Below are 15,868 nucleotides of genomic sequence, written 5' to 3' on the forward strand. Positions count from 1 at the left end.
TTAAGGTTCATATGTGGCTGTATTAATTCTAATGTTCAGTTGTGCATATTTTCAAACATCTATGGTAAAATAAGATGATGTTTTGTATTTTAAACTATTTCTCTCCCTGTCCCTCTTTTTTATAGCTACCTATACTACAGAAATATGGAATAACCCATATAATATGCATAAGACAAAATATTGAAGCAAACTTTGTTAAACCAAACTTTCAACAATTATTTAGGTAAGAATTATTGCTTTGATTTATTAATAAAATGTATGGGCAGCAAACATGTAATGTAGTTTTTATTTCAAGTTGATTTTATTACGGCAAACTTCTCTGTCTTATAAGGATGGTCATGTATCATTTAAAAAATAAGTTTCCTGGGCAGCCCTGGTGGCTCAGCGGTTTGGCACCACCTTCAGCCCAGGGTGCATGATCCTGGAGACCCGGGGTTGGGTCTCACGTTAGGCTCCCTGCATAGAGCCTGCTTCTCCCTCGGCCTGTGTCTTTGCGTCTCTCCCTGGGTCTCTCATGAATAAATAAATAAAATCTTTAAAAAAAAAAAAGTTTCCTTTAAAATTTTAAGCAAGTAATACATATAATGCAGAATTTTAAAGATTAAAAAGCATGTATAATATACTGAAAAATTTCCCTATTTCTGTCCCTTATATACTCAGTTCCTCTCTCTAGAGGGATCCACTCTTATTTTTGAGTGGCACCCAGGGTTATATTATATATATATAAGCATATTTCTGTAGATAAACTTTTATTTTTTTACCGTTGCTTTAAAAAGTTTTAAAAATATATTTTAGAGATCACTTCATATCATTACTTAGCTGTATTGTTTTTTTAAACTTGCATGGGGGATGCCTGAATGGCTTAGCAGTTGAGCATCTGCCTTTGGCTCAGGCTATGATCCTGGGGCTGGGGTCAAGTCCCACATCAGGCTCCCTTAGGGGAGCCTGCTTCTCCCTCTGCCTGTGTCTCTCATGAATAAATAAATAATAAATAAAATCTTTAAAAAAATTAACTTGCATTATAATCCATTATATAGCTATACTAAAATTTATTCAACCCGTCTTCTGTTGGGCATTTAGATTGTTTCCAGTCTTTGCTAATATATTGAGTATTCATCTACATGTCATTTAATTCATGTGTGAATATATCAGTTGGATAAATCTGTAGAAGTGGAATTGCTGGAACAAAGAATATGAGCATTTAAAATTTTAATGGATGTTGTAGATTGCCCTCCAGTGACTTCTATCAGTTTACATTCCCACTCTAAAGTAGATGAGAGAGACTTTCCTTGGTTATCTCTCCAAGACAGAATTATTAAGCATTTTTAATTTTTCCCAATTTTCTAGGGTAAAAGTGATGTCTCATGTAGTTCTGATTTGCGTTTCTCATTATAATGAGTGTGGTTGAGCATTTAATGGTTTTTACTGCTATTTTAATTCTATTTTAAAAATAAAGCATATGTATTACACATGATACAAAAAAAAAGAAAAGGTGGAAAAAAGGTATATAAATAAAGTAAGTCTCTTCCCTCCTCTAAACCCAGCCATCTGGCTTCCCTCCTGGGAGGTAGCTACTGTTAACCCTTAAAATATCATCAGAGATATTCTGTGTGTATATAAAAGCATGTATGTTAAAAATATTTTAAAGTACTGCTTTATTAAAATTTGTAAAAATGAAAGCAACCTGAGTGTTCATCAGTACAACATACTCTAAAATATATTGTGTAAATGTATAATAGAATACTGTAATCCTGAAAAAGAATGAAATATTTCTATGTATGTTGATTTGGAATAATCACTAAGATTTATTCAATTAAAAAAACAACAAAAAAACAAAAACAACAACAACAAAAAACAAGGTGTACAACCCAGTGTATACTCTGTGTTTAAAAATATATACAATATGTTAAGCATATATTCTTGTGTATGTGTAGAAAATTTCTAGTCTAAAAGACCAGAAATCTGGTGATTGCTTCTGAGAAGGAAAATTCAGGGTCTCGGATGCTAGAGGGGCATATTTTTTACTGCAAATATTTTTATACTGCTAGAATTTTTTACCATGTGTATACATTTTTCAGTTAATAGAAACTTACTTTAAAAAAGGAATATCTAGGGATCCCTGGGTGGCACAGCGGTTTGGCGCCTGCCTTTGGCCCAGGGCATGATCCTGGAGACCCGGGATCGAATCCCATGTCGGGCTCTCTGCATGGAGTCTGCTTCTCCTTCTGCCTGTGTCTGTGCCTCTCTCTCTCTGACTATCATGAATAAATAAATCTTAAAAATAAATAAATTAATTAATTAATTAATTAATTTTAAAAAAGGAATATCTAGGGCAGTCCTGGTGGCTCAGCAGTTTAGCGCCACCTTCAGCCCAGGGCCTGATCCCTGGATCCCAAGTCGGGCTCCCTGCATGGGGCCTGCTGTGCCTCTTTCTCTCTGTGTGTCTCTCATGAATAAATAAATAAAATCTTAAAAAAAAAAAAGGAATATCCAGGGGCACATGGGTTAAGTATCTGCCTTCAGCTCAGGTCATAATCCTGGAGTCCCAGGATAGAGCCCCATATTGGGCTCTCTGCTCAGCAGTCTGCTTCTCCCTCTGCCCCCCTCCTCCATTTGTGTACTGTCTCTTGCTTGCTCACTCTTAAATAAAATACTTAAAACAAACAAGGAATGTCTGCATTCTAGAATTAGATTTAATTTTTTTCTAATTATAAAAGACATCCTTATTCTTTATAGATATTTTAGAAAATATAGATTGATGCCAAGAAAAATATAAAATAATCCCTAATTCCACAACCAAGAGGAAACGCTTTAGTTAACATTTTGGCATATTCCTTTTAAATCTTAACCCTATTATACATGTGTATTATATCTACACTCATATAGACTTAACATATATTAAAAATAATGCCATATTTTAAATGGCTATACTAGAGATTTCTAATTTATATAGTTTTTGTTTTTAGTATCAAAATGTCCTAGGTACAGCTTTTTTTTTTTTTTTTTTTTTTGTTCCTTTTTAAAGATCTATTTATTCATGAGAGACAGAGAGAGAGGCAGAGACATAGGCAGAGGGAGAACAGGCTCCTCACAGGGAGCCTGAAGCAGGACTCAATCCCTGATCCCAGGCTGAAGGCAGATGCTTAACTGCTTAGCCACCCAGGCATCCCACAGCTTTTTTATCCCAGTGGAAAAAACCCTTTGTCCTTAGGTTCAGAATATTGAATTATAGACTGATAATTCTGCTAATAGTTTTGTTTTTGTTTTTTTAAAGATATTATCTTTTTATAAATACTTTATTCATGAGAGACACAGAAGGCAGAGACATAGGCAGAGGGAGAAGCAGGCTCCACACAAAGAGCCCGAAAAGATTTTATTTTTAAGTAATCTGTACACCCAACGTCGAGCTCAAACTCACAACCCTGAGATCAAGATCTGAGCTGAGGGATGCCTGGGTGGCTCAGTGGTTGAGTGTCTGCCTTTGGCTCAGGTTGTGATCCTGGGGTCCAGGGATTGAGTCCCTTATCGGGCTTCCTGCAGGGAGCCTGCTTCTCCCTCTGCCTATGTCTCTGCCTCTGTGTGTCTCATGAATAAATAAAAATAACATTTTTAAAAAAAGGGACACCTGGGTGGCTCAGTGGTTGGGCATCTGCCTTTGGCCCAGGGCATGATCCCAGGATGCTGGATCGAGCCCCACATTGGGCTCCTTGTGGGGAGCCTGCTTCTCCATCTGCCTGTGTTTCTGCCTCTCTCTCTCTGTGTCTCATAAATAAATAAATAAATAAAATCTTAAAGAAAATCTTAAAAAAAAAAGATCTGAGCTGAGATTAAGAGTTAGATGCTTAGGGATCCCTGGGTGGCGCAGCGGTTTGGCGCCTGCCTTTGGCCCAGGGCGCAATCCTGGAGACCCGGGATCGAATCCCACGTCAGGCTCCCGGTGCATGGAGCCTGCTTCTCCCTCTGCCTGTGTCTCTGCCTCTCTCTCTCTCTCTCTGTGACTATCATAAATAAATAAAATTAAGAAAAAAAAAAGATTTAAAAAAGAGTTGGATGCTTAAAAAAAAGAAAGAGAGAAAGAGTTGGATGCTTGACTGGCTAAGCCACCCAGGCTTTCCAACTGCTAACAGTTTTTAATATTCAACATGACATGTAGTAGAATATTTTAAGATTGACTCTGAATTAACTTTTTTTCCCTGTAATTTAGCCTACATAGTCACTTTAGGAAACAGTCATTGTTAGAATCCTTTTGGGTTTTACATTGGATTGTCCTTGGATACTGAGTTTCAGCTTCTCTGTGATAAGCTCTGAATTTATTGAAGTTGTGACAACCTAAATGATTGCTTTAGTACTTAAACGATCACTAAAGAACTGTAATTTTTAAGGCAATATTGACTTTAAGAATTAATTTTGAATCTTAGTTAAATATTATAGTTGTATTAGTAAACTGGTGGTCTGGATAAGTTAGAGAGGGAAGTTTTTCACAAAATAAAATAAGCCTAGCATATTAATGATGTCTTCTTATTGGTGTTTTCCAAAAAACTACAAAATTGTAGGACAAGTGGTTTTTTAGTGGGTTTTGCTCTACTGAAGGTTAGTTCAAGCAATGGATGTTTGACTCATGGCTCCCTTAGACTTCTATTTTGCTTACCTTCTCTTTCAGAGAAAGGGGTTGTGCTTCCTCGGAATTGTCCTCAGTGGCATTGTGAGGAAGGGTCACAGGGCTACTCAAAGAAGAATCTTCTAGTCTATGGGGAAGTTAGTAGAAATAGAGTAACAATAAAGAATACAAACAGTTTTTGTCTTTATTCCAGGTCCACTCTGATCTAGAGGAAAGTTTTCTTCCTGTCATTTTTCAATTTTAACCAGATAGATTTTTTTTTTTTAATGTAAAAATATCAGAAATGTTAACTTATTTAAGGCTTTAAATGCTATGCGTTTAAGCAGTATACAAACTATGACCAAGGTCTTGGGAATATGATGCTTTGAAAGTTGTTTCGCATTATTTTCATGGTTGTCAACAAATTTTGAAGTTTCTTGTTTGTAGAGTTTTGTCTGAAAGTGTGCTTATCACAGAATATTCTATTTTCAGATATTTAGTCTTGGACATTGCAGATAATCCAGTTGAAAATATAATACGTTATTTTCCCATGGTAAGTATCAAATATTTTATTATCACTTATAATTTATGATTTGTCTCAATTATGGTTCTAAAAATTTGTAATAGTTGCATTTGTAGCCTTTTGGAAATTCTTGAATTAAGGCAATATTAATATGAGTCAGCAGTAAATTTTTTCAATATATTTTGTTTTACTCTATGTATTTTATGCTTATGCTAATCCACTTTTTCTTAAAACACACTGTCTTGCCTTCAGACTAAAGAATTTATTGATGGAAGCTTACAAACTGGAGGTAAGTAATATTTTCTTAGTGTTCATTTTTAGATTATGTGTCATAGTTAATTTTTTAGTTAACATTTGTCTTAAGTGCAGTATATGGAGGTTGCAATTGTAGGTAATAGACTATTCCCAGATTTGTGTTTTCCCAATTCCTTGTTTCATTTGGATAGGCTTTCTTAAATATCCCTATAAGTATTTTCAAATTTTTGAGTCAGCTTTGAATCCCTTGAATTTCGGGATCCCTGGGTGGCGCAGCGGTTTAGCGCCTGCCTTTGGCCCAGGGCATGATCCTGGAGACCCGGGATCGAATCCCACGTCGGGCTCCCGGTGCATGGAGCCTGCTTCTCCCTCTGCCTGTGTCTCTGCCTCTCTCTCTCTCTCTCTCTCTCTCTCTCTGTGTGTGACTATCATAAATAAAAAAATAATAATAATAAAAAAATAAAAAAAAATGAATCCCTTGAATTTCAAAGTTAAATTGTAAAGTTCTAAAGTTAAATAAATATCCAAGTGATTTGTATAAAATATAAAATGTTTAAGAAAAATTTATCTTACTATCTTATTAGTATTATTTTAGTTGCTGAGTTAGATGTTTTTTTGTGAGAATAACTATTTCTTATTTTTCAGGAAAAGTTCTTGTCCATGGAAATGCAGGGATCTCCAGGAGGTATGAAGTTAAAGATTATTTTTCTTTCTCTAGCATTTAATTAATGAGCTCTGTTTTCTATTTTTTTTTCTAAAATTTTTTCCCCCTCTTCAGTGCTGCCTTTGTTATTGCGTACATTATGGAAACATTTGGAATGAAGTACAGGTAAGAAAGTACTCTGAAACATAGCCATGTTTAAATTCTCATTAAAATGAAGCTTAATTGAAAGTTTGGGAATTTGCAATTGATATCCTGATTTTGTTATCTATTTATGTTGATTAGTCAGGCTCTTGTATCCCACGATTAATTAGCCTCTTAACCTTTGTAGCTTGTCCACCTTGTATATATCTACTTAGGCTAACATTTTGTGGTTTTGGGGAGTTAGTGCTAACTGTTGTTAAGAAGCCAAGGTAGTTCTATTTGGAAATAATCATGGAAAATTATTTGCTGCTAGAGAATTGTGTAGTCCTAGTTTAAAAACTTAGATGCAGATATTATTTCTTCCCTTGCTTAAAAGGCTAATTTATTATGTTTTCCTTTAACGGCAATTGGATAAAAAATTACCTAGAAGTTGTTTCAGGTTCTTTCACAATTCAATGTAGTCTTTCTTAACCAAAATCAGCTTTTCCAAGCGTATTGCCTAGATAAAAAAGAGAGCCCTGAAATAAATGCCTGACCATTGTACATTGTTTCCTTTTTTTTTAAGTGTGTCTTGTACAAGTTAGAAATCTTGTAATCATTGGCAATTCCTTGTCTTTCACTCCCCATCTCCCAAATTTATCATTACTAATCCTCTTTTGCATCCTAAAATATACCTTGAATCTGTCTCTTATCTTTCTCTTTATCATCATTTAATCCCCTAATCGAAGCTCCAGTCACGTCTCTCTTGGGCTTTAACAATGGTAGTCTTCTTAGTGGTTTCATGTATTCTCTCCTTCTCCAGTGTTTTTTCCCCCCACGCTACAGTCAGAATGATCTTTTCAAAAGATAAATCTGATCAAATAATCACCTTATCCCAAAAAGCTTTCAGAGGTTTCTGATCCTTAATAATTCTTATCATGGCGAGTGAAACTTTGCATGATGTGCCTGTATCAACCTTTACATCATTATACCATTTTCCCTGTTCCTCTCATTTGAGCTGTATTCAGCATTGGATCAATATTCCTGGCACACAGTATACTCAAATGTTTGTTTAGTTTGTTTGGTATCCTTTAAGTTTAGATTTTGATGGAAGGTTGGCTTAAAAGTATCAGTTAATATTATTTGAATACAAATGCTTTGTTTATTTAATTGAAAAAGATTAGTGCTCGGTAGACTATGTTTATGTATTCTCTTTATTATTTGGTGTCTTGATAGTAATAGTGAAAATAGCTTCCACATTTCGGGTCTTTGCTATGTGCTAGGTATTATTCTAAGCTCTTTTATCTCATTTAAGTTTTACAACAAAACAAGGAAGTAGATATACTTTTCCTTGTCTAACAATGATAATATTTTGAGCACATACTATGTAATAGATGCCATATAAGGTGCTGTAAACCTATTATCATGCATCTCACAATAGCCCTCCAAGGTAGGAATTTTTATAATCCTCAATTTGCAAATAAGAAAAAGCTTAGAAAGTTCAGCAGTTTCCCTTAGAACACAAGCTGGTAAACAGAGGGATGGTGATATTTCATCTGCCCATGCTGTTCATTTTTCTACTACAACTCACTACCTCTCTGTAGTATAAGCTTTATGATTATGATTTCCTGCTTAGGTAAATTTTTGGGTAAGTTCCTATTTTAGGTAAATTGAGATTGATTCATGAAATAATACCATCACCTTAGTTTTCTGTTTTTGTTTTCAGAGATGCATTTGCTTATGTTCAAGAAAGAAGATTTTGTATTAATCCTAATGCTGGATTTGTCCATCAACTTCAGGTAACTTCTCTCTTTCTCCTCTTTAAAGTAATCGGAAAGTAGTGTAATTAAAATCTTACGTCCATGTAATTTAAGTGTAGAATTTATTTTTTTATTTTTAAAATTTTATTTATTTTTTAAAGATTTTGTTTATTTGAGAAGAGAGAGATAGAGCATGAGTAGGGGATGGGGAGAGGGAGAAGCAGGCTCTCTGCTGAGCAGGGAGCCCACTCGAGGCTGGATCCCAGAACCCTGAGATAATGACCTGAGCCGAAGGCAGACACTTAACTGACTGAGCCACTCAGGCGTCCCTAGAGTTTACTTTAAATATTAAAAAATTACCATAGTCAGGGGCTCCTGGGTGGCTCATCCGGTTGAGTGTCTGACTCTTGGTTTCAGCTCAGGTCGTCATCTCGGGGTTGTGAGATCAAGCCCCATGTCAGGCCCCATGCTCAGCGTAGAGTCTGCTTGAGATTCTCTCTCCCTCTCCCTCTGTCCCTCCCAGTCATGCTCTCTTTCTCTTTCTCTCTCTCTCTCTCTCTCTCTGTCTCAAATAAAGAAATCTTTTTAAAAAAATGACCATAGTCAAATTTTATTTATTTTTCCTTTTAAGTAATCTCTGCACCCAATATGGAGCTCAGATTCATGACCCTGAGATCAAGAGTCTCATACTTCTCCAACTGAGCCAGTCAGGCAACCCCTAATTTGATTTTTTATTCAAGTTCAAATTTCCAGCTAAAGGTATTTTCTTTCTTTTTTAAAGTATTTTCTTAAAAGCTGCCATTACTGTGACAAAAGGGTTAAAGGCATATCGTTAAATGTAAGAGAAAATAATTGATGTTAGAAATTTTTCAGTTTTTTCTTTTTTGATTACACAGATAAAGAATATTGACTCTAAGTATACTATATGTAGCAGCTTTTATAATCTATTTTATATGTGTTTCCTTTTCCATGTTTCAAATTTTATTGGTGCCTAGAAGATGCACTAAAAAGTAAGATATACCTGTGAAGTATCTGTTTAAACTAAGTTTATTTAATTTTTTCCAAGAATGAAAATCAGATTGAAGAATGTCCTCTGGCTGATTCTATCCAGTTATGCAGGAATAAATCTCACATTGAGAGACATCAAGAGCATTACAAAATGGACTGTCTTAGGGGTACCTGGGTGGCTCATTTGGTTAAGTATCTACCTTTGGCTCAGGTCATGATCTTGAGGTACTGGGATCAACCCCACATTGGGCTCCCTGATCAGTGGAGAGTCCACTTCTCCCTCTCCCTCTCCCCCTTCCCTACTTGTGCTCACTTTCTCAAATAAATAAAACCCTAAAAAAAAAAAATAATGAAATGGATTGTCTCAGTTACCAAACTACAGGGTTTTTTGTTTTGTTTTGTTTTTAGTTTTTATTAGTTTTTACTTCATTTAAAACAGAAAGTGATATGTCTGACTTTAGCATGTTTATGTAAAATATTTTTGTTCCTTTTAAATTGTATTATGTAAAACTAGAATTTGTAAGTTTCTTTGCCTTTTAACCCTGTTGTTTAAAAACATTGTCTTTTAAAATTGATTTTTGTATTTGAAAAAGTAACATATACACATTTAAAAAATACAGTATATATACAAGACTAACTGCATAATATATTTAATTGCATGTGTATATATGCATACATATATATGCATCACAACTTCATATATTGATTCCTCATACATAAACCTTTTACTTTATTTATTTTTTTAAAGATTTTATTTATTTATTCATGAGAGACACAGAGAGAGAGAGGCAGAGACACAGGCAGAGGGAGAAGCAGGCTCCATGCAGGGAGCCTGATGTGGGTCATGCCTTGGGCTGAAGGCAGGCGCTTAAACCACTGAGCCACCCAGGGATCCCACATAAACCTTTTAGATAGTCTCTAGCCTTTAATGATTTAACAATATTGGGGAAAATAAACTGGTAGGTACATTTTGTTTACATGTGCAAATACACCTGTAAGATAAATATATAAAGTGGAATTGCAGGGTAAGGGGTATTTGAAATTGATGTTACCAAATAGTCTTTCAAAAGGCTGAAATAGTGTAAGACCCCCCAGGAAACAGTATCTCTTTCCTAGTAGTTCCCATTCAGTACCAATTGCCAAAAGTATTTTAACAGATTTTCTGATCATTGTCATCATGGTGGTGAAAGTGGTGACTGGTTTGTTCATTCTTCTATCAGATTTTTATGTTTTTCTCATTGGTTTATAAGAGCTCTTTCTACATTAAAGAATGTCTTTAGCCAACTGGTTTGAAATGCCATTTTTATTATAGACCAAACTCTGATCTATACTTGGGTCTGTTTCTGGACTTTGAATTCTGTTCCATTGCTCTGCTTAATGCTGCAACTGTATCAAACCATTTTAAGTACTGTGATATTATATAAGTAACTTATGGCATAGCTCAAGATTCCCTCATTAACGTTCTTTCTAGAATTTTCCTGGCAAGTTCTTAGCATTTATTTTTTGGTGTGAACTTTACTGGAAAGAGCCCTATATTTTTTAAATTGCTACTATATTCACAGTTCAAAAAGAATTGACACCTTTACATTTTTAGTCTTCCTCTCCAAGATTCCATTTATTCAAATCAATTTCTGTGTCCTTTTGTGTTTTAAAGTTTTCTTTGTGTAGAACATATTTATTTCTTATGAAATTTACAGTATCCTGTATTCAGCACAATATACTCAGCTCTGTAGGCAGAATCGTATTATGAGAAGTTATTCCTCTACTTAAAAGACAAAGGCCTTATTTACAGTGGTTTATAAATCCCTACGTTATGTAGTCCCTTACCTCTCTATTCTGATCTCCTCCTATCCATTTCATACTATATATACTCAGGTCACACTGACCTTCTTGTAATTACTTGAAAATACTATGCATGTTCTCATCTCAAGGCACTTGCCTGTATCTCTTCACATCTAGAATGCGTTTCTCCAAATATCTGCATGACTTGTTTCCTTAATTTTCTTTTGACTGTATTGCTGCAATAGCTTCCTAACAGGTATACCCACCTCTACCCTTACCCCCTAATCCCTACAAGTCAAAAGAAAATACTAGTTTGGACCAAAATGGTAGGGGAAGAGGTGAGAAGAGGGCACATTTTGGATTTGACTGTATAGCTGACAGGATTTGCTGATGGATTGGATATGAAGAGAGATTAGAATGAATCTAGTCCTCTATGGAAGATATGGAAGAAACTGTATGAGAAGGTTTACAGGGAGTAAAATCAAGGTCAGTTTTGGTCAGATTAGAGGGCTGTTAGACAGTAGGCAGTTTTATAAGTTCACAGTTTATGGGGAAGAACCATATATTTAAGGAATATCAGTATGTAGATGCTACTGAAAGCCCTGAAACTGGGTGAGATCACTAGGGGAGTGTGGATAGAGAAGAATTTCCAAAACAGATCCTAACGTACTCCAACATATAGAGGGTGGGGAGATGAGAAATTAATAGAAGAGATGAAAAAGAATGGCCAGTGAGATAGGAAAAAATCAGGGTGGCTTGATGTTTGGGAAGTCAAGTGAAGAAAGTGTTTGAAGTAGGGAATGGGAGTGCCTGGGTGGCTCAGTTGGTTAAGCTTCTGACTCTTGATTTCTTTTTTTTTTTTTTAATTTTTTTTTTTTTTATGATAGTCACAGAGAGAGAGAGAGAGAGAGAGAGAGGAGAGAGAGGCAGAGACACAGGCAGAAGGAGAAGCAGGCTCCATGCACCGGGAGCCTGATGTGGGATTCGATCCTGGGTCTCCAGGATCGTGCCCTGGGCCAAAGGCAGGCGCTAAACCGCTGCGCCACCCAGGGATCCCTTGACTCTTGATTTCTAGTCATCTCATAATCTCACAGGTCATGAGATTGAGCCCTGTGTCAGGCTCTGCATTCAGTGGAGTCTGCTTGAGATTTTCTATCTCCCCTGCCCCCCTAAAATAAAATAAGTAAAATAAAATATCAATCTTTTTTAAAAATAAAATATCAATCTTTAAAAAAAGAGTGGGGAAGGAACCACTATTTCAAAAGCTGATAATATATTATGTAAGATACAGGCTGAGAATGGACATTCGGTCAGGAACATGAAGTCCTTGGTGTCCTTAACAAACAGGTTTTGTGGAAGGGGAAGGATAAACATTGCTCAGAGTTTAAGGGAAAATGGGAAGAGAGGAATGTAAATAGCAAGAATAGATGATTCTAGGAATTCTACTTTGAAGGGGAAAATGGAAAGGACAGTAGCTAGAGGGGAAATGGGTTACTAAGGAGGATTTTATTTGTTTTCTAAAATGGTAGGAAATATGGCATGTTTGCTATTTGGAACAATCCAGGAGAAAAGAGAAAATTAGTATTACACTGGAATGGGATAGTGTGGCCTTTTCTCGTTGTTGATTCTGTTATATTCATTATTTCTATGGTTTTATTTTTTTCTCCCAAGTTCTGATAGTTGGTATGTCATCTTTTTAATTGTTACATTTCTTCCACGAGTCCTTTTATTTCTTCTTTGAACTCACATCAGAAATGCCATATTCTCATTGATTTCATGGAGAATTAATCATTTTCATCTGCTTCATGGTGTGATTTTCATGCAATGCTCTTCATAGGACTTTTCACTATAATGTTGAAATAGGTTTTTTCCCCTTGTGCCATCTTTATGCTAAAACCTGCAGTGGTTCCTTTTTGATTATTGGTGATCTTTGTACTGGAAGTATTCTTAGAACAGCTATTTGCCCAACAGTAAAGTTGTGGGAGAGGAACCTGGGTAGTGGTTGGGGAAGGCAAACAGCTTAAGTTTTCTCACTTGTCTTGGAAGACTTTCCCACCAACACTTTTTTCTGGTGGTTTAACTTAGTAAGAAGCAGAGCGCCCCTTATGTCACGGGTTTTTCTTGTTTGTATTGATAAACATGGCATGCACATTAAAGCCATCCAGGGGAATCTAACTTAAACCAATTAAATGAGAATCACTGGGAGTGGGATTTGAGCATATATGTATTGTAAAATTCTCAGGTAATCCTCAGGTACAGCCAGGCTTGGGAATTACTGTTTTAGTATATTTTTAGCTAAGATCAGATACTTCGCTACATACAACTCAGTTTCTCTTTCATCTTACTATACATATACCTGCTTTTTGCAAAATGGCATGAAATGTCGGCATAAACATTTTCCTCAGTATGCCCTACCTCATCCCCACAGCCCACTCATATTTCCTATCATATTGTACAAGGGCTTGTTTTATCTTAGAACCTTTGGGCAGCCCTGGTGGTGCGGCGGTTTGGCGCTGCCTGCAGTCCGGGGTGTGATCCTGGAGACCCTGGATTGAGTCCCACGTTGGGCTCCCTGCAAGGAGCCTGCTTCTCCCTCTGCCTGTGTCTCTGCCTCTCTCTCTCCCTCTGGGTCTCTATGAATAAATAAATAAATAAATAAAATCTTAAAAAAAAAAAAAAAGAACCACCACCTTTTTTGGGAGCACTTTAAAGTGTACCCATTCTGCCTGATTTCTGGAGTCTGGCATCTTGTGTGCCTAGCTTGGTCTGGTTCCATTTAAAAAATAAGTTTTTTTGTGTGTGTGAAATATAATACACATATAGAAAATGCATAAAATGTAAATAAACATCCATGTAAATACCATCAGGTCAAGAAATTGAACATACACCAGGACCCCTTGTGTTACAACCCGTTTCCAACCACTAACACTCTTTCTCCTTTTGTAAAGGTAACCTCTATTCTGACCTATTTGGTAATCCGTTCTTTATTTATCATTCTTCTCATATTCAGGGTTATGGATGTTTCCTACTTTGATCAAATAAGGAGATCTCTATTTCTTGTTTTCTTGAAGGGGAGAGGGATAGAAATGCTTTTATTCTTCCATCTTTGGAAGTAGAGGACTATTAAATTTAAGGAATTAGAAAATCAAATATATATTTGAATCCATTAAGTGACTTATTACTCTAATTTTTAAAATATTTTACAACTGTATAACATTTTATCTTTACTGAACTTCATTTTATTTTTATCATTTTTTGAGTTTGGGGGATGTGTGTGTGTGTTTTAACAGAGGAAGTTAGAGATCATATAGCTAACACCCAGTGGCAGAAAACAGATAACTGCCTGACTAGCAGTTCAGTGTATGATACCCTAGTGCAAGTTGTTAATGTGGCTTGATTTATAGTTTTGTCAGTAAATGTGAAAATATGAGATAGGAATTTTATTTTAATTTTTTTATGATAAGAATTTTAAACTTGCATTTATTTCTCTTTTAAAAATATGTATTTGGGCAGCCCCGGTGGCTCAGTGGTTTAGAGCCACCTTCAGCCCTGGGCGTGATCCTGGAGACCTGGGATCGAGTCCCACATGGGGCTCCCTGCATGGAGCCTGCTTCTCCCTCTGCCTGTGTCTCTGCCTCTCTTTCTCGCTCTCTCTCTCTCTGTTTCTCATGAATAAATAAAGTCTTAAAATAAGTTTCTCATGAAGTCTTTAAATAAATAAAATATGTATTTATTAGAGAGAGAGTGCATGGCAAGAGTGTTGGGGGGTGGGACAAGCAGACTCTGCACTGAGTGTGGAGCCTGACGTGGGGCTCCATTCCACAACCTTGAGATCATGACTTTATATGAAACCAAGAGTCAGCCACTTAACATACTGAGCCACCCAGGTATCCCTAAACTCTTTCAACAGTATGGCACCAAATTTTTCAGTATAAACTAAGAATACAAATAATGTACACATTAATCACTGTTTTGGGTACCCAAGAATTTGAATGTATATTCAAGTTAATTAAATCTTTTTCAGGAATATGAAGCCATCTATCTAGCAAAATTAACAATACAGATGATGTCACCACTGCAGATAGAAAGGTCGTTATCTGTTCATTCTGGACCTACAGGTAAGGATTTTTGTATTTTAGAGAGGGTTGGGGAGAAGGATGATGGTATGAAGGGTAGAAAGCATCTTTTGCTCTTTATAAGTTATACTGAACAATCTAAATTATTTAGAAAACATTGGGTAGACAATACACAATACACAATATTAAACACAATATAATTGCAAATTTTAATTTTATAATGAATCCATGTGTATTATATTGAGTTTCTGCTGTGTGTATACCATTGTACCTGGTTAATAGAATATGCTGGCTGGAAGATCAAACTTCTACTTAAGTCTTTAAATAGTATAACTGCTATAAAGATTAAAATAATAAGAGGGATCTGGAGAAGGGGCTCTAAGTACACTCAGGTGATCTTATTAAAAATAAAAATAAAAGGTGATTAATAAATGAAACGATTTTTCAGGTTAAGTAGGTTGACTACTATGAGCTACTCCAATTTTTCTCTTGTAATTAGTATTTCAATCCCTTCTCCTTTTCTTCCTTATGCCTGTCAGAGTACTCCTTCCCCTATTTTCAAAGTTAATGATCCAAGCATGCTTTCAAAATCTTTTAACTTGTGTCTTCTTTTCTAAGACCTTGCTACCTTTGTTTATCTCTTTTTTTACTCAGTCTCATTCTATTTCAGGTCGATATTGGCCTCCCATCCAAACTCTCACTTGGTCTATTCTGTACATTGTGGCCAGATTTATTTTTACAAAAGATAGTTCTGATGTATTTTTCCTGTACAAAAGCCTTCACTGGCTTAAATCCTTCAGAAGAAAACCTAGAGTGTTAATAGTAAGTAAGGTGCTTCTGGATCTTGGTATCTCCCAGTGTTCCTCTTTATATAGGCACTCCAGAAAGCCAAACTACTTGATGGTTTCATTTTGTCTCTTTTCTCCTCCTAGAATGCACATTCAGTCTTTCTACCCTTAAAAACTTAGTTCATGTTATATCTCCTCAAGAGAAATGATGATTAACTTCATCTTCCTCCAATCCCTAGTTATTCGGAACTCCTATAGAGCTTTATTTATACCTCCTCACTTTCTACTTTGCATT

At 35.8% G+C, this 15,868-nt stretch overlaps 1 protein-coding gene across 3 annotated transcripts in view; it reads left to right on the forward strand.

The window, feature by feature from the left end:
* STYX (serine/threonine/tyrosine interacting protein) overlaps positions 1 to 15,868 on the forward strand; it is a 40,991-nt gene that overhangs the window by 20,660 nt on the left and 4,463 nt on the right. For 2 of the 3 annotated variants that reach the window (XM_077909320.1, XM_077909319.1), the window contains 7 exons: positions 126 to 223; positions 5,090 to 5,150; positions 5,373 to 5,409; positions 6,021 to 6,060; positions 6,154 to 6,204; positions 7,886 to 7,958; positions 14,734 to 14,827. In XM_077909320.1, the coding sequence (XP_077765446.1) occupies positions 126 to 223; positions 5,090 to 5,150; positions 5,373 to 5,409; positions 6,021 to 6,060; positions 6,154 to 6,204; positions 7,886 to 7,958; positions 14,734 to 14,827 (454 nt within the window). The remainder of the gene's footprint in view (positions 1 to 125; positions 224 to 5,089; positions 5,151 to 5,372; positions 5,410 to 6,020; positions 6,061 to 6,153; positions 6,205 to 7,885; positions 7,959 to 14,733; positions 14,828 to 15,868) is intronic. The other variant, XM_077909321.1, reaches the window with a different exon arrangement.

Source organism: Canis aureus, chromosome 9 (assembly GCF_053574225.1).
Source record: "Canis aureus isolate CA01 chromosome 9, VMU_Caureus_v.1.0, whole genome shotgun sequence".
In the NCBI taxonomy this organism is placed as follows: domain Eukaryota; kingdom Metazoa; phylum Chordata; class Mammalia; order Carnivora; family Canidae; genus Canis; species Canis aureus.